An 18,711-nucleotide genomic window follows, 5' to 3' on the forward strand; every position below is an offset into this window, starting at 1 on the left:
ACCTCACCGCCCAGAGCGCACTGACGAGAGCAATAGAGATTCGTCTGATCAGCGCGGTGACTGACTGAGAAACCTGTCGCTGTGAAAGGTGATGAGAATGTTATAAACTGTAACAGTCTAGAAGTGCATTGAGCTGAAAAGAGGGAGACATCAGCAGCTGGATCGTGCGTAAAGACGCAGCGGGAACCTCTGTGTGCTTCAGTGTTGCTGCTGAGGGGAAATTCTTGACCATAAAGGCTTGATGAAACTCAGCCTGAATCACCAATCAGGTTATAGATTTACAATGATAAACAACCCATAGATGAATGTGTAACAGTGTAATAATTTGGTCAATAACTTAAAACTACTTAATTTTATTCAGTATTATTTGAACAATTGTGTATTTTTTTTATGTCTTAATCCATTAACTGAACAATAAAGTATTAATGTGTCTTTCTCTTTTTAACACAAGTAATACATGTCTACTTCGCTGTCTGGTGGGATAAAAATGTGATGGAGTTGACTCCTCCGGCTCTTCCAGGGTCCGGTTAGCCACGCCCCAAAACAAGCCCCGCCCCCAATTTAGCATAATCTCACTCTTAACTTTTGATAAAAGTTGAGAGGTCTGTTAACAACTCTGCTTTGGATACACTTGCATTACTGTAGTACAGTCTCTGGCTCTGTTTACACGGTGAAAACAGGTTTGCGTTGCCTTTGTACTCTCCATTTACACACTACAAGGTTTAACTATTGCTTAGGGGGGGCTTTCAGCTATAGAGATCCGGACCCCACGTGACTACCAGTGTTCGGGACACCATTTTGGCAGTAAAAATGACCAGCGCCAGCGCCGAAGCTTTCAAACCGTCGGAGTACTCATCTCACTTTAATTCGAATGATATTGAGCTTTATATTAAAAAATTAAATAGATTAAATATTACCGACCCATACAATGCCCCCGGGGTGCTTTTCACAAGTATCTCCGCTGAAAAAGACGTCCCAGATCTGCAGTATCCGGATATATACAACTATCTGATAAACTTTCCATCGTCCTTCTCGGGTGACTCTCTAAAAGCCTACAAAAGTTTGGAGGGTTACAAATGGACTCAGTCTGGCTTTGTAACGAACATCCAGCTGTGGAATCTTCAAGCAAAAAATTGCTTTATCATCACTGGAAGGGTAAGTGTCCCAGTTTAATCGGTAGTGTAACGTTAGCATGGCTAGTAGGGGTCCGGTGTTAATTCTGTTCCCCCCGTGAAAATCTGTTCTCCCTGTGTCGGGAGCGCGCTTTACAGCCGTTTTCACGGCGCTTCTGATTGATTTCTCGGTGAAACAACTATTTTACAATTTTGTAAACAGCTGCCGAATAAACTGAATGTTACAACCTTGACATGATCATACGAGAAATCAATTAGAAGCGCCGTGAAAACGGCTGTAAAGCGCGCTCCCGACACAGGGAGAACAGATTTTCACGGGGGAACAGAATTGCGCACAACACCGGGTTGTTTGTTTATGTTAGCTTGGCTAGCTATCCGTGGTGCGTCTGGCTATCTGAAGCTAGTTTGTATCTTTGATGTTCTCAACCAAGGTAGCTGACATTTTTAATTTCATGTAACTTATAGGTTAATCATTCCCAAAGGCTTAATGACCCGCAGTTAAAGCCATGGATGGTGGTGAAGAATGATGGGGTTGTCTTGGGAGCCCACTGCAATTGCACAGCTGGACTTGGTGAGAGCTGTTCCCATGTGTCAGCTGTGTTGTTCAGCATATGGCAGCATAACAGTGGCAGAAATGAAGCGATAGCTGTAACATCTAAGAAGTGCAAATGGGCCACCCCAAGTGAGGACTCTGTAAAGAAAGTGGAGTATCAGCAGGGCAAGGACATAATTTTTAACAACTCTCAACAATATAAAAAAGGACAATCTTCAAAAGGTCATTCTGCCCCCCCAGCTTTCCCACCTCTGACCACAGCTGAGCAAGCCAAACTTTACAACAACCTCTCCCAATGCCGCACACAAGAGGACCAGATCATCAAACCAGCAGTCCTGTCTGTTGTCAAAGAGTATGCAGCATCCTATGTGCCAAAGGCTGTCATGCTGGATCTACCAGAACCCCTCACCATCCTGTATGACAAGCAGGCAAGAGACCTCAACCTGGCAGAGTTACAAGATCGAGCAGAAACACTATTTGTAGACATAGCTGTGACCAAAGAACAGGTACAGAACATATTTATTTTGTTTAAAATAACAGGAGCTAATAACTGAAATCTAAAAGCTATCATGTACTGCATGTGTACAGTCTGTGCCAACTTAAAATGTTATGTGTAACAGTTTTGATCGTCATGTTTTCAGAGTGATATTGTAGAGGAGGAGACCAGAGCCCAGTCCAAGTCCAAAATCTGGTTTGAGCAAAGGAGTGGTAGGGTAACAGGATCTACCTTCAGAGCAGCCACAAAGACAGATGTCAGAAAGCCTGCAGTGTCTCTGATAAGACAAATATGCTACCCAAAGTCCCATAATTTCACCAGTGAGGCTACCAGGTATTCAAGAGCATAGAAGGGTTAGGATAAAATAGGGCATGCAGTGTGTATCTGCTCCTATGTGTAAAACTTTAATTTCCAGATGGTCAAGTGAATGTGATGTATGTAAAATAACAGGAAGGGTAAATCCAGGAAGTACTATTCTAAAAAAGCTGGAGTGTAAAACCAAGTAATATCCTTTTGAAAGTGCAGGGAGGTACAAACGTGGGGTGGCATTACTATTGTCCAAAACTAATGTGTTTTTTTTTCAGATGGGGATGCCAGCACGAGGAATTGGCAAGAAAATACTATGAAATGCAGCATCGCCTCTCACACACGGATGTCATGGTAGAAACAGCTGGATTCAGGATTTCACCCCTGCACCCATTTATTGGGGCCTCACCTGATGGATATGTTTCCTGCAGCTGCTGTGGTTCAGGTGTCATAGAAATTAAGTGCCCATTTTCTGTAAAGGACCTTTCTGTTAATGAGGCAGTAGATTCTGTTGCTCACTTTTGCCTTGAAAAAGATGCGCAAGAAAAAATTAGACTGAAGCGGGACCATGCATACTATCATCAAGTGCAGATGCAGCTATTTGTTACTGACAAACCATATTGTGATTTCATTCTGTGGACTTTAAGGGGAAGCACTTCACCATTTGTTGAACGCATCACACCTGATGTGCATTTCTTTCACAAAGAATTGGAATGTGCCCGTGACTTCTTTAAGAAATGTATCATTCCAGAGCTGCTAGCCAAGTACTTTTCTGCGCCAAAACCAGCAGCAGCAGCTGATCATAGTCAACAACAGTGGTGCTACTGCCGTGAGCCAGAAGCAGGGAACATGTTGGTCTGTGCATCGGGTTTTTGTTCAGTTAAAAAGTTTCACCAAACCTGCCTTCCCATGAAAAGGGTCCCAAAACAGTGGGTATGTCCCAGCTGCCGAAAAGTAATCAATGCCCAAAAAACAAAAAAACCAGTGAAATGTGTAAATAGTAGTAGCTGATACTGTACTCTTATTTCTGAATAAACAGTTGTTAAACCAGTATTGTTCTCTTCCCCATCATTAGTATTAAGTATCTGTAGCAATCAGGGATATGAAACACAGGTAGGTCATTCATATCAAACACACCAGAACAAATATCTGGTTGAGTGGAAACTCAGTTAGAATGGGTGGATGTAAAACTTGATCTGTAAAGAGAAACAGAATGTGATCGCATCAAAATAGTGAGTGATCAAAATGATGAAAAGTAATGTCACAACAAGTAAGCAAGAAGTGAGAGTCACAAAGGTTTATTTGCTGGTTGAGCACATCTGTAGCCAGTCACATCATTTTACTGTACATCCCCATCACTGGAAGGGCACCACAGATTCAGACACATTTATAAGTGCACAACATATGCTCACAATCTTGTCAAGGTAGGTCACATCATTTTCTCTGTCTATGTCTGTGAAACTTATAGGGACAGTGCTTTGCAAGACAGTGTATTTTTGACGTAGAACTCCTATTACTCTTTCAATATGTATCCTAAGAGAGGCTAGACATCTGGTGTTCTCCAAATCAACTGGATCTAATTGTTTCTTTCCCCGAGTAAATGCTGGAATCTTTAATTCAGCTTGGCATCTCTGAATGGACTCTTTAACCAGGAAACCTCTGTCTGCTAAAACTACGTCCCCTGGGTGCAAATAAGATAAAAAGTTACTTTGTTCTGTGATGAACTTATCACTTGTGCGACCTCCCCATCCAGTGGAAATGAAACAAATGGAACCTTGAGGGCAAATTGCAATTAAATATTTGATTGTGTGGTGTGATTTGTATGATGAGTAACACTGAGCACTGGCTAGCAATCTACTGGGTTTCTCTAGAAATATTTCAAAACAATCTATTATGCAAACTGTCTTTTCAAAGCTACTGTTTCGAAATGCATATGGAAGAGATTTTCTTAAGTATTCTCTGTCAGGCCACAACACAAGACTTGGCACCAATCTACAATGCATCACACTAATACAATGTTTGAAGAGCTTTGAAACAGTGGTTGAGTCAATGCCAAAATAAAAAGCCAAAAATTCAAAGGACAAGTTCATTCTGAGCTTTAATAAAGTTAACATGTACTGCTGAAAACATGTTAAACCAGATTTAAGTTTGAGAAAAGGAGCCACAATATGAAAAATTGTCATGAGAATTGAATATGTTGATAAACCAGTGAGAGTATTAACTCTTTTATCATCGTTATGCAAGCTCCTCTCATTCAGTGTAGTCCTATTAATTTTTTCTTTCAACAACATATTCTCAGTCCTTAAAGCTTGGCATTCTTGCTCAAGAGATTGGATGCGTTTACCACAGGTTTCAGTGCTGCATGGTGGAGTTGCTGGATCATCCTCATGGAGAACAGGCTGGACATCATTTTCAGGTTCCTCATGGGTAGATTCAAAAGGCTCTGTGGTGGGAGTTTGGTCTGCAGTAGGGTCCTTGTTGCTGTCTTGGGGACAATCGGTTGATGCTCTGGTGAAAACACAAAAGTAGTATATAAAGAGTATATGTATACACTACTGGGGTCCGTTCTTCGTACGTTGCTTAAAACATCCGAGATCAAATGACACATCCAAGATGATTTCATCCGGCTAATCATGATCCGGCTAATTGGGTTCTTCGAACAAACCTGTTGTTTATGATTAGTATCGCTGGATTGAGTTATCTGAGAAACCTGCGCGTTCATGCGTTTGTTTAAAAGGGTAAATGTTTCGATAGTAGAAACAATGATCAGCAACGCTGCTATTGGCTGTTCAGCATGGCCAAAGAACACCCACAGTTTTTCTCCCAAGCAGAACACGAGCTTTTAATGGAAGGTTATGCTGAATTTGAGTCATTAATTAAAAAGACAGGTAACACCTCAAAGTCTGCTAAAGCCAGGAGACAGGGTTGACAAAAAATAGACAAATTAAATACGTAAATACTGTCCATGTTAGATGTTTCTATCACTTTCTACAGTATGTATTTTTGCATTAATTTCATATTTACTTTGTTATTTTATGTCAGAGCCTCCACGGGAGCCACTAGAACATGGGGAAAAAAGTGAAGTACAAGAATATTCTACAAAATGGTAGCCTTTAATTATTATACTGTATTTTAAAAAGCAACTTCTTCCTCTTTTTTAAAAGCCACTGTTGAATGATGTGTTTGTCTGTTTATAACAGCCACCAATAAGAAGGCTGGGGGAAAAAAAGGGTTATTTTTACTTTTGTTGCATGAGGCATGTTTCACCCTTTCTTTTCTTTTACAAAATGACACATAGTGCCATCCGTTTCCTATATAAACGGCTTCTTCAACAAAAAACTTTTTGGTTTATAATTTTACCAAGTCCATGCAAGTGGGGTTTAACAGGTTAAGGAACTTTCATATATTCACCTGGGAGGGATGGCTTTTGCAGATAGCTTTGTCTGCTCTATCTTCTGTAGCTTTGCTTTCTGTCGTCTGTTGAAAACCTCCAGTCTCATTTTTCTTTTCCTCTTCTCTGGAGATGGCACGTAGTTGAAAATAGATGGAACAAAGTCCGGACTAAAGGGATTATCACTCTTTCTCCCTATAAAATAAATAGAAACATTTCAGTATTGAACTGGGTTTTGTTTACTACGTTAGCACTAGCTTACAAAATATGACATCGGTAGCCCCACGAATTGCATGCTATAATTCAACTAGCTAGTATGAAACTGATCAGAAACCAATATTATAGCCTATTAAATAATGAAGATACTTTTGTTAGTAAGCTTTATATTCGGTAACTTACCTGATACGAAGTGATCGCTGCACAAGCGGAATCCAACGGCTGGGGGGTCCCATCTTTGAGTCTTGTTTTGCCTGCTCCTGGCTCTTTTAATGGCACTGATCCACCTAGCTCGCCTCTCCACATCTTTAGGAATGCGGTAAAACGACGAACCTTTCCCTTTCCCTCGTTTATTTGTGCAACCTGGTGCACAACAGTTATCAACCATCTTTAGCCTTCTTCACCACCACAGTCTGCCAATCTGCCGAATACTGCCAAGATGGCGGTGCCCCCGGTTTCCGGTCCCGTAACAACGTCATACCCCGGAACTCTATAGCTGTGGGTTTATTTACAACAGTTTGCTGCCTGTGCAAGAGGAGGTCCCAAGATGGCGGAGTGAGAGGTGGTGTTTTTGCAGGCTCTAGCATACAGTCTTTTTTAGCCAAAATTTAACCTTGTTTTGTGCTTTAGCCCCTGTCTTAGAGCGCCTTGGGGTTTTTGTCCTTAGTTTAACAACTTTTTGAAACGAATTCAGCCTTCCTGTTGCTTTTTTCACCGTCTGTGAATTTGTATACGGAGGCAAGCATGTCTGACCACGACTACAGCCGGTCGGCTCTTCAAGAGGCTTGTGATGATGATGTTATTGAAGAAATGGAGTTGGCCGGGGCCGCGACTGATCCTTCTTGTAAAGATCAAAAGGTAAACCGGGAGCATACACCTATTAAGAACAAAACTAAAAAGAAAATGAAGCTACAGGAGACTGAATGTAAGGAAGACACAGCGAACGCTATTCTTCGAGCGATAGGAGAGCTTAATACAAAGATGGATAATCAGACTGAAATTTTGAGAAGTATTGAAAAACGTATTGAAGCTAATACTGTCGCCATTGATGTAAATAAGAAAGCCATAGCAGAGCTTCAAGCTACGGTGAACCTTCTCAAAAAAGAAAACACAGCGCTGAGGATCTCCTGTGAGGACCATGCTCGTTACAAGAGACGCTGGAACCTGAGAGTGACTGGACTGCCTGAGAAAGATGATGAAAACATACGGAATTCCATCATCGGGATCCTCACGAGGATCATTCCTGTCTCCGTGGATCGGCTGCGGGATACGGTCGACACCGTTCACAGATTGGGGAAAAAAGCCGACGCCGCTTCGGCTAACAACCTTCCCAGAGCCGTCATCATCCAGTTCGGGTTACGAACCATGCGAGATGAGGTCTGGAAAAAATCCAAAGATGCTAACGTTTGTAAAGAAATGCACATCAGCTTCAGAGAGGACTTTTCCAAGGAGGACAGGATCGCCCGGGCTAAACTGTGGCCCCTGGTTCAGGAAGCCAGGAGCCGTGGCAAACGTGCCTATTTGAAGGAAGGTTTCGCCCTGATCGATAATCGAAGAGTGGACCCTGACTAAGTACTCCGCTGTGCTCCTTTACTGCCACTGGTATGGCATAATATGTTCGTATTTGTTTAAAGGGCTATTGCACTTTTCCTTATAATTGTTATTGGCTGTTATCTCATTCCTGCTCATCGTTCCTGAGCTTAGTTTTTGCACAACTACTGTGTTTATTTCATGTTGTCTTTACTTTCACTTAATGCTAGGGGGTTGAAAAATAATGTCAAACGTAAGGCTACTTTTCTTTATTGCAAAGAGCAAAAGGCAAATTGTTTTTTTCTGCAGGAAACTCATTCATCCAATGAGGAGGCTAAATTCTGGAAACTTCAATGGGGTGACCATATTTATTTCAGTCATGGTACTTCACATTCTGCTGGGGTTATGATTATGTTTCATAAATTCCCAGGTTCTTTGTTGGAGCATATCAGTGATACAAATGGCCACTGGGTAACTGTAATAGTGGAGATTGATGGAAATAAGATAATTCTGGTGTGTGTATATGGATATAATATTAAAGCGACGAATAGTATATTTTTTGCTGACATCGGAGAAATGATAAAACAATGGAAAACAAAATATGCCACTGATCAGGTTGTTTTGGGTGGAGATTTCAATGTAACTCCAGATGGATCGATTGATCGTCTCCCCTCTCGGGGGCAGCACCATATATACGACGATATTTTTGTAAACTTGACCTCTAATACAAATTTGACAGACTGCTGGAGGATTAGAAATCCTGATACCAGACAATACTCCTGGTTCAATCCTTCTGGAAATGGCCAGAGCTCTAGGCTAGATTACTGGTTAATCCCTCATAATATGTTAAATAATATTACAAGCTGTGAAATCTCAGCCGCTCCTCTAACAGATCATTGTTCAGTCACCTTGTTTCTCTCCTTAAGTAAATCCAAACCACCTTCAAATTTAACTAAAGGCTGGTTGGCGGACTTCCTGTTTGCGGTAAGGCGTATTGCGTCACTTCCTGTTGTTGCTGTGTGAACGACGGAGCTTTGCTCCAGGCTCTCTCGCTTTTTATCTTTAAACCTCTTTGCTGTAACATCTGTTTCCAAACATAAGCACTTTTAAAACATTGTCTGTGGCTGCTCATCACGTTTGGGAACTCCTCGTGTTTCACACGGTTTGTTCTTTGGCGTGATAATAGGGCGTTAGCCTAGCTTTAGCCTAGCGCTAGCCAAGCCTTAGCCTCATAATGGCTTCTCCGGCTCTGACTAAGTCTCCTATCTGCTGCTCTCTGTGTCAGATGTTCAGTTATTCCTCTGCCTCTTTTAGTGATGATGGTACATGTAATAAATGTAGTGTTTTTGTAGCTTTGGAGGCGAGGGTGTCAGAATTGGAGACCCGGCTCCGTGCTGTTGAAAAACCAGCTGATAGCCGCTCTTTTGCTAGCGCGGAGCCGCATAGAGTAACTTCACGTAGTGAACCTAAAGCAGTAGCACCCGAGCAGCCGGGTAACCAGGCTGGCTGGGTGACAGTTCGTAGGAAGCATAGCTCTAGATTACAGACCCCAGATCACCACCAACCCATCTGCGTTTCTAATAAATTTTCCCCTCTGAGCGACAATCTCGCCGAGGAGCCGACCTTAATTATTGGCAGCTCCATAATGAGAAATGTGGCACTAAAGAAACCAGGGACCATAGTTAAATGCCTACCAGGGGCCAGAACAGGCGACATAGAATCCTACCTAAAACTACTGGCTAAGGATAAGCGTAAATACCGCAAAATTGTTATTCACGCTGGCGGTAATGACACCCGGTCACGCCGATCAGAGGTCACCAAAGTTGGTGTTGCTTCGGTTTGTGAGTTTGCTAAAACTATGTCGGACTCTGTAATTCTCTCTGGTCCCCTGCCTGATCTGACCAGTGATGACATGTTTAGCCGCATGTCATCATTCAACCGCTGGTTGTCTAGGTGGTGTCCAGAAAACGACGTGGGCTACATTGATAACTGGAGAACTTTCTGGGGAAAACCTGGTCTGATCCGGAGAGACGGCATCCATCCTACTTTGGATGGTGCAGCTCTTCTTTCTAGGAATCTGGCCGGATTTATTAGTTCTCCTAAATGCTGACAACCCAGGGTCCAGACCAGGAAGCAGAGCCGTAGTTTAACACACCTCTCTGCAGCTTCTGTACTGTTACCCACCCATTATCCTATTGAGACGGTGTCTTTCCCACGGCCAAAACTTAACAGATCAAAAACTGATCTAAAAGGAACAAATCATAAAAACCTAATAAAAGTCAATATGGTTCACCTTGAACCTAAAAATAAAATAATAAAATGTGGTCTATTAAATATAAGGTCTCTCCCTCCAAAGACTTTGTTAGTTAATGAATTGATTTCTGATAATCAGATTGATTTGTTTTGTCTCACAGAAACCTGGCTACAAGAGGACTACGTTAGTATAAATGAGTCAACCCCCTCCAGTTATTCAAATTTCCACATTCCCAGATCTGTGGGAAGAGGAGGAGGAGTGCCAACTATCTTTCAGTCTGATTTATTAATTAGTCCCAGGCCAACTAATAATTACAGTTCTTTTGAACATTTAACCCTCAGTTTCCCTCATCCAAACTGCAAAGCAATAAAACCTCTTCTGTTTGTTGTTTTGTATCGTCCACCAGGCCCTTACACTCAGTTTTTGGATGAGTTGTCAGATTTCTTATCTGATTTGGTGTTAAATACTGATAAGGTTATTATAGTGGGTGATTTTAACATCCATGTTGACACTGAATGTGATAACCTTAGTGTAGCCTTTAAAACTATCCTAGATTCAATTGGTTTTGTTCAAAATGTGCATAAACCGACGCACTCTCAGCTCCATACTTTAGACCTTGTTCTGACATATGGCATTGATTGTGAAGAATTAACAGTATTCTCTCACAACCCTGTCCTGTCTGATCATTTTTTAATAACATTTGAGTTTAATCTAACTGAATTCTCCACCCCCAAAAGAGGGTTCCATTATAGTAGATTTTTATCGGATAATGCTGTATCAAAACTTAAAGAGTCTGTCCCCTTCTTAATATCCTCAGTATTGCAGAAATGCCCTGTAGATGGCAGCATTGCTGTTTCTTCCCATTCACAAATCGATACCTTTGCTAACAATGTGACTTCCTCATTGCGTTCTGCATTAGACAATGTAGCTCCCTTGAAAAAGAAGGTGATTATTCACAGGAAGCTGGCTCCTTGGTTTAATTCAGAGCTGCGTTCCTTGAAGCACAATGTTAGGAAATTGGAGAGAAAATGGCGCTCTACACACCAAGAGGAATCCTACTTAATCTGGAGGGACAGACTATTGTTGTATAACAAGACCCTCCGCAGAGTTAGAGCAGCATATTTTTCATCATTAATTGAAGAGAATAAAAATAATCCTAGATTTCTCTTTAGTACAGTTGCCAAACTTACCCAGAGCCACAGCTCTGTTGATCCATCCATTCCCTTAGCTCTTAGTAGTAATGATTTTATGGGATTCTTCATAAATAAAATTGATGCCATTAAAAATAAAATAATTGGCATCCTCCCAAACATGATTACCTCGTCCTCAGTAAGTGAGGCAGCATTGGAGGAATCTTTAGAATCTGCGCTGTGTTTGAACTGTTTAGAAGCAGTAGAGCTTTCTGAGCTATCTAAAATTTTAGCTTCATCTAAACCTTCTACCTGTATGTTAGACCCAATCCCAACCAAGTTGTTTAAGGAGATATTCCCTTTGATCAGTGGCACTATTTTAGACATGATTAATCTATCCTTAGTAAATGGATATGTACCACAGGTTTTGAAAGTAGCTGTTATTAAACCTTTACTTAAGAAACCTTCTCTTGATCAAGATGAGTTAGTAAATTACAGACCTATATCTAATCTTCTTTTCTTATCTAAAATTCTTGAGAAAGTAGTTGCTAATCAACTTTGTGAACATTTACAAAGTAATGACCTACTTGAGGAGTTTCAGTCAGGCTTCAGAGCTCATCATAGCACTGAAACAGCTCTGGTGAAGGTCACTAATGATATTCTCATGGCCTCAGATAATGGACTTGTGTCTATACTTGTCCTGTTAGATCTCAGTGCTGCGTTTGATACAGTTGATCACAATATTCTCCTACAAAGACTTGAACATACTGTAGGGATTAAGGGGAAAGCATTAGGCTGGTTTAAATCTTATCTGTCAGACAGATTCCAATTTGTTCATGTTAATAATAAATCTTCCTCAAACTCTAGGGTCACCTGTGGAGTACCACAGGGTTCAGTCCTTGGACCAATTCTCTTTACTATATATATGCTTCCGATTGGCAAAATTATCAGACAGCATGGGATTAATTTCCACTGTTATGCTGATGATACTCAGCTATATTTATCCATAAATCCTGATGAATCCAATCAATTACTTCGACTGCAGTCATGTCTTGAGGACATCAAAAGCTGGATGACTTTAAATTTCCTGCATCTAAATTCTGACAAGACCGAAGTTTTAATCTTTGGGCCAGAGTCCTCAAAAAATAAACTTCTTAACCAATCACTTAATCTGGGTGGCATTAACCTGGCCTCTGGTAATAAAGTAAAAAATCTTGGTGTTATTTTTGACCAAGACATGTCATTTAAATCCCATATTAAACAGGTTTCCAGAGTTTCCTTTTTTCACCTCCGGAATATCGCCAAAATTAGAAACATTCTGTCCAGGAGTGATGCTGAAAAACTGGTCCATGCATTTGTTACTTCAAGGCTGGACTATTGTAATTCTTTACTATCAGGAAGTCCACAAAATGCAGTTCAAAGCCTTCAGCTGATCCAAAATGCTGCAGCAAGAGTTCTGATGAAAATCAACAAGAGGGATCATATTTCTCCAATTTTAGCTTCCCTTCATTGGCTTCCTGTTAAATCAAGAATAGAATTTAAAATTCTTCTTCTAACGTATAAAGCCCTTAATAATCAAGCTCCATCATATATCAGAGCTCTGATTACCCCGTATGTTCCTAACAGAGCACTTCGCTCTCAGACTGCAGGTCTGCTGGTGGTTCCTAGAGTCTCTAAAAGTAGAATGGGAGGCAGATCCTTTAGCTATCAGGCTCCTCTCCTGTGGAACCAACTCCCAGTTTTGGTCCGTGAGGCAGACACCCTGTCTACTTTTAAGACTAGGCTTAAAACTTTTCTTTTTGACAAAAATTATAACTAGTGACTCATGTTACTCTCAGCTACCTTTATAGTTTTACTGCTATAGGCTTAGGTTACTGGAGTATATCAGGATCTAATTTTCTCACTATATTGAGTTCTACTGTTCTTCAATTATGCATTATGTGTTGTCATTTCTGCTTTAACTTTCTGTTCTCTCTCTTTTCTCTTCATAGTAGGTACACCTGGTCTGGCGTTCTGTTAACTTTGACATCATCCAGAGAAGACGACTCACCTGCTACTACCATCTAATGTAGAACAGATTACTAGATCAATGTGTGCTTCTGTGCTTTTTTGTTTCTCTTGTTGTGTCTCTGCTCTGTCTTCTGTAACCCCAGTCGGTCGAGGCAGATGACCGTTCATACTGAGCCCGGTTCTGCCGGAGGTTTTTTTTTCCCGTTAATGGGTGGTTTTTCTTCCCACTGTCGCTTCATGCTTGCTCAGTATGAGGGATTGCAGCAAAGCCATGTACAATGCAGATGACTCTCCCTGTGGATCTACGGTTCCCCAGGAGTGAATGCTGCTTGTCGGGACTTTGATGCAATCAACTGGTTTCCTTATATAGGAAATTTTTGACCAATCTGTATAATCTGACCCAATCTGTATAATATGATTGAACTTGACTTTGTAAAGTGCCTTGAGATGACATGTTTCATGATTTGGCGCTATATAAATAAAATTGAATTGAATTGAATTGAACTTGGAAATTTAATAGTGATCTACTGAATAATAAAACGTTTTGTGCAGAAGTTCTGAAACTTCTTCAGGATATCTCAATAATGGATCTGTCGCCCTTAAATAAGTGGGAATGGTTCAAATTTAATGTCAGGACTACAGCGATAAAGGCAGGCAAACTTGCTTCAAAACTGAGGAGACAGAAACAATCCCAACTTATTGGCAATATTAATTCTCTATGTTCAAAACCAGTTTTATCGTCTGAGGAGCTGAGTCAGCTTGATGTCTTCAAATCTCAACTAGATGATGTTTTTCTAGATAAAGCTAGGGGGGCTTTCATTCGCTCCAGGGCTCGGTGGATTGAAGACGGGGAAAAGAACTCTTCATATTTTTTCAATCTTGAGAAGCAGAGACAGTCCAAAAAGAAGATTCAGAAACTAATTATTAATGGTAATATCACTGAAGACCTGGATTTAATACATGCCACAGTTAAACATTTTTATAGCAATCTTTATTGTTCTAAGTATTCGGAATCCAACTGCCAGTCTTTTTTCGATGAAATTCAGGATTCTGTTAAAAAAATTAATCTTGATTTTAAAAATGTTATGGAAGATGACTTAAGAATTGAAGAGCTTGACGTAGCAATACAAAAAATGGCAAAGGGTAAATCTCCAGGCCTAGACGGGTTAACTACGGAATTTTATACTTTCTTTTGGAAAGATTTACGAAAACTATTATTTGAGGCCCTGCTGGAATGCATTTCAAACAATAATCTTTCTCCCACTATGAAGCGAGGTTTGATTACTCTGATCCCCAAAGCCAACAAAGATCCTTTATCACTGGACAATTGGAGACCGATCACTCTTTTATGTACAGACTACAAAATTTTAGCTCTTGTTTATGCCAATCGCTTAAACAGTGGATTAGGTTCGATTATTAATGAGTGCCAGTCAGCCTTTTTAAAGGGAAGAAATATCCATCATCATACTAGACTGATTTTTGATATGATTGATTATCGGAACTTTATTGATAGTGACAGTTTTATTTTATTTCTGGATTTCTTTAAGGCTTTTGACTCATTGGGCGGGTTCTGCCTATGCTGAGATGCGTCAGAGCGTCCGCCATCTTAAATGTGGCAAATCTGCAGTTACTCAGTCACTTAAACAGTATCAGAGGGACTTTAATCTCTGAATATACTTTGTATTCATAGTATTTTTTGTAATATTACAAGTTTATTTTCGTATCCCTTTAGCTTCATTCTCCTGAATTTATTCTCCTAAAGAATAAAAATATTTAAAATAATCTAACCTGGCCCTATTACTCCAGGAGTGAAATAATTCTGCAAACTGTGATTATTCTGGAAATGTTCCCCCTTAATTCTCATAATATGATGTTTTTATCATAACATTATCACTTTTGTGTTTGTTTATTTTTACTTTATTTACCTAGTACTTTTTTTCTCATATTATTAATTTTACCTCTTTAATACTCCCCCAAAAAGTCTGTTCCTAAAGGTTCACATGTGACACGGTTTAATGAAATAATGAAGACCACAATGTTTAGATTTAACAAATTGATCCTTATATTCATAACACATACACATGCAAATATATATATATATATATATATATATATATATATATATATATATATATATATATATATATATATATATATATATATATATATGTGTGTGTGTGTGTGTGTGTGTGTGTGTGTGTGCGTGTGTGTGTGTGTGTGTGTATTTATTGCAGCACAGGAATGAGGCATCTTCTCTGATCCACGTTCACAATAACAGAACTCAACTTTTTTCTGCCACATACAATATGGCGGTGACGTTGACGTGCGAACCTGCGCCCTATGACGCGTCTACGGTGTCTCAATTCGGCGGCTGCGTCCTTCGAATGACCCAGCCTACTCAGCCTTAGGAGGACCCAGCCATCGGAGGATGCTCCGGAGGATCCTCAGCCGTTGGTAAATGGGACGGTCTAGCCTTTGGAGCACTTCCTGGTTGCGACACGACGTCATCACGTCTACCCCAAGCCCGGCGAAAACAGCACCAGCGCCGATAAACGACGCAAAAAAATGGATATTGAATTTTTTTTTTTATTTACTTGTTATTGGTGGAGGAGAGTCGGTTTAGCCGGCTTCGGCGGCAGTAAAACCGGCGACGAATTTTTCTCAGGCTGGAGGAGCGCAGTGGAGAGGTAACATTTACCTGCTATTATTTTCACCCACAGGGGCCTGCTAATGATCATAATATACCAGTTATTAAACAAACGCTTGTCAGCAGATTGATGAATATGTTTAAATATAAAATGTTATATTTATTTGTAAGACTTGATATAGGCTTATGTTTGTAACTTTAGTAATTGAATTGAATAGTGAAATGTGTACAAACCCTGTAAATAACTGACTTAAATCACTACTTTCACTATCACTAATGTTGTGTTGAGAAGCCAAACTAATATTGAGAAATAAATCATTATTTGTCTAAATTGTTATCCCCTTACTGCCTGATTTTATTTGTAATTATATAACGAAAAAATAATACAGGAAATATAAATCTAAATATAAAAACGTAAAAAAAAAAAGTTGATGAAGTAAAATAAGTAAAGGCCAGAATTGTTTGGTCACAAATTAGCAACACCAGGCGTTAAGGGGTTAACATTCACTAGAATTATATCAGCTAAAATGACATTGCTATCATCTAATCCTGTTGTTCTTAATCTTCATGTCTCTATCCAGACAAGGCTGATGTACTGCAGCATCAACTTAAATGCACAACATCTGCCTAGGAGCCGGTGACATCATGGCCCCATACGATGAAGTGCAGGACGACATGCCAGAGGATGAGGAGGGGGAGAACGTGTTGGAGGCAGTCAGTGGTGCTCCCTGGCGGGACCAGCTGTCTGCCGAGGTGTCTGCCCTGGAGGAGGGTCTACCCGACCACGATTACATTTAGATGGCAAGTATAATCACTTTTTAGCTTTTCTCATGTAAGGGTTATGAAAACAGTTGTAGTAAAGTCATTTTCTGCGTCGTCTTAAACATTTTTAGAAACATGGCAGCCGTCGATTGGGTCAGCCCTGCAAACCCTGATGGACGATGTGGTGAACAGTGGAGAGAGGCATCCCCCACCCCCCCAGATGATGTCCCACTTGCAGTCAGAAGACTCCAAGGTCATCTGTGTGGCATCCCATCCAGTCCAGCAGCACCACCAGAGACTCCTGCTCAGTCAAAATTGTGTATATATATATATATATGTTCTTTAGTAATATTTATTTTATATCTTCTGTAAATAGTTAAAATGTTTTTGATAGTTTATTGTAAATACTTGTTTCCCTAAAAATAAATAGATGTTATCACTGAGAAGTTGTTCTAAGTTTACTTAACTGTTGTAAAGAAGTGATGAAACAGATGATGTAAAAGGTTAAAAGACTTTAAGAACACACAAACAACAATAACTTTTATAAACAATTTAATAATTTAATTTAACAATAACAGCAACACAGAACCTGAGGATAAACCATGGCCAGGTGGCAGCAGTAGGCTTCCCACTGAGCCCCTGCCCTGTCCCTGGATCTTTGCATTCCTAAAGTAGAGGAAAACAATTTGTGTCAACAGATGCAATTTTCTGTAGTGTTTCTTTGAAGCTAGAAAAAAGGAGTGTTTATATATATATATATATATATATATATATATATATATATGTATGTGTGTGTGTGTGTATTTCATTACATTAGCCAAACCTGAACATACTTTGTATTTTTTTTCCAAGTTGTCCCACTTTTTTTTGGCCTGTTGTGGCTCAACTTCACCCTCCAGACCCGTTTTTTTGCAGGATTGTTCTAAACAAGAGAAACGAGAAGAGATAAACACACAAGGATCCCTACTATCACAACTATAAGATTTATAAAAAAAAAAGTAATATCTGGGCATCATTTGATGTGATCAAAAGATTATATTTGTACGTTGGTGTTTGAACAGGACTTCTTTGAACTTGTGTGACTTTTACATATAAATGCAACATGTATATGGAATTATGTCTCAACTCTTACCTCCATCCGACTGCGGCAGTATTTTTGGCCCCGGTAAAGAGGTGGTTATTTTGCCCACGGAGTTTTATCAACTCCTCTGTATGCTCCCTGCTCCCTAGAACAAAACGACATGTAAAGCATATTTCTGTTATGTCAACAGGCAAAATGACTGTTCTGTATAATTACGCTGGTATTGTTCTTCAAGTGAATTATACTTTAAACCTTATTATACTGTACTGTAAATTAACTATACGTTATTAAGTATTCAAACAAAACGTTTGCAGTATTGACAGCCCAGCACAGCTGGACTGATTTTATTTCTTCAGCTGCATTAAGCTTTGACAGTTCTAATCACTTGTAATAAACTGTATGAGAATAAATTGATCGGATTTGTGAGGGACATGGCTATCAGCACAGTTACAATAATATGTAGGTTAAAATAAAAAATTGTGACATTTTTATTCAGTCTTTTAATGTTGCTAAAAGTCTCGTATCAACAGATTAGCTCTAAGCTTTAGCTATAGCTGGTCTTACAAATTCCGGTGGCTCCGTTACCGTCATGTATTTTAATAATGTTCAGTTAAAAAAATAAAAACAAACTACTTACATAGCTGTACTCAGCACTACTGCCAGCGCTGCTGCTGCTTTCCTTTAGTCTTGATGAAAATCCGCCTTCTTTCTTCTTCTTAAACTACTAAAAAAAAAAGCGAGCAAAGCACCTTGGGAAATCTTATGGCAGGCAAGGCCAGTAAGGATGGTCGCGGTGCATCCTCAGAATTCGGGGAAAAGGAGGACGCATTTGAAGGCTGCATTTTAAGCCATAGACATCATATACGTAGACGCGTCATAGGGCGCAGGTTCGCACGTCAACGTCACCGCCATATTGTATGTGGCAGAAAAAAGTTGAGTTCTGTTATTGTGAACGTGGATCAGAGAAGATGCCTCATTCCTGTGCTGCAATAAATACACACACACACACACACACACACATATATATATATATATATATATATATATATATATATATATATATATATATTTGTGTGTGTGTGTGTATATGTTATGAGGATTGATTTGTTAAATCTAAACATTGTTGTCTTCATTATTTCATAAAACCGTGTCACTTGTGAACCTTTAGGAACAGACTTTTTGGGGGAGTATTAAAGAGGTAA

At 39.8% G+C, this 18,711-nt stretch overlaps 2 protein-coding genes and 2 long non-coding RNA genes across 6 annotated transcripts; 2 read left to right on the forward strand and 2 right to left on the reverse strand.

The window, feature by feature from the left end:
- The first annotated feature begins 544 nt into the window (after positions 1–544).
- On the forward strand, positions 545–3,674 carry LOC118561326. 3 transcript variants are annotated; one of them, XR_004929954.1, is made up of 3 exons: positions 545–1,155; positions 1,599–2,515; positions 2,767–3,674. XR_004929954.1 is itself a non-coding variant. In XM_036133350.1 (3 exons), exons 1-3 carry the CDS (start codon positions 811–813, stop codon positions 2,806–2,808), a joined length of 981 nt encoding a protein of 326 aa, XP_035989243.1. In that variant the 5' UTR covers positions 545–810; the 3' UTR covers positions 2,809–3,674. The 3 variants fall into 3 exon arrangements, 2 of the variants coding, with proteins under 2 accessions (XP_035989243.1, XP_035989242.1); XM_036133350.1 differs by having other exon boundaries at positions 1,599–2,192; XM_036133349.1 differs by having other exon boundaries at positions 1,599–3,674.
- Positions 3,675–3,770: 96 nt separating this feature from the next.
- LOC118561325 lies at positions 3,771–6,588 on the reverse strand. The gene is made up of 3 exons (XM_036133348.1): positions 6,279–6,588; positions 5,900–6,074; positions 3,771–4,996 (listed from the first exon to the last, which is right to left on the reverse strand). Exons 1-3 carry the CDS (start codon positions 6,481–6,483, stop codon positions 3,844–3,846), a joined length of 1,533 nt encoding a protein of 510 aa, XP_035989241.1. The 5' UTR covers positions 6,484–6,588; the 3' UTR covers positions 3,771–3,843.
- An 8,846-nt stretch (positions 6,589–15,434) lies between these two features.
- Positions 15,435–16,467, forward strand: LOC118561340. Its single transcript, XR_004929971.1, has 2 exons — positions 15,435–15,706; positions 16,248–16,467. It is a non-coding gene; the product is annotated as an uncharacterized LOC118561340 (long non-coding RNA).
- Positions 16,468–16,963: 496 nt separating this feature from the next.
- LOC105928090 lies at positions 16,964–18,352 on the reverse strand. Its single transcript, XR_004929972.1, has 4 exons — positions 18,147–18,352; positions 17,561–17,654; positions 17,262–17,350; positions 16,964–17,094 (listed from the first exon to the last, which is right to left on the reverse strand). It is a non-coding gene; the product is annotated as an uncharacterized LOC105928090 (long non-coding RNA).
- Between the last annotated feature and the right edge of the window lie 359 nt (positions 18,353–18,711).

Source organism: Fundulus heteroclitus, unplaced genomic scaffold (genome assembly GCF_011125445.2).
Source record: "Fundulus heteroclitus isolate FHET01 unplaced genomic scaffold, MU-UCD_Fhet_4.1 scaffold_61, whole genome shotgun sequence".
In the NCBI taxonomy this organism is placed as follows: Eukaryota; Metazoa; Chordata; class Actinopteri; order Cyprinodontiformes; family Fundulidae; genus Fundulus; species Fundulus heteroclitus.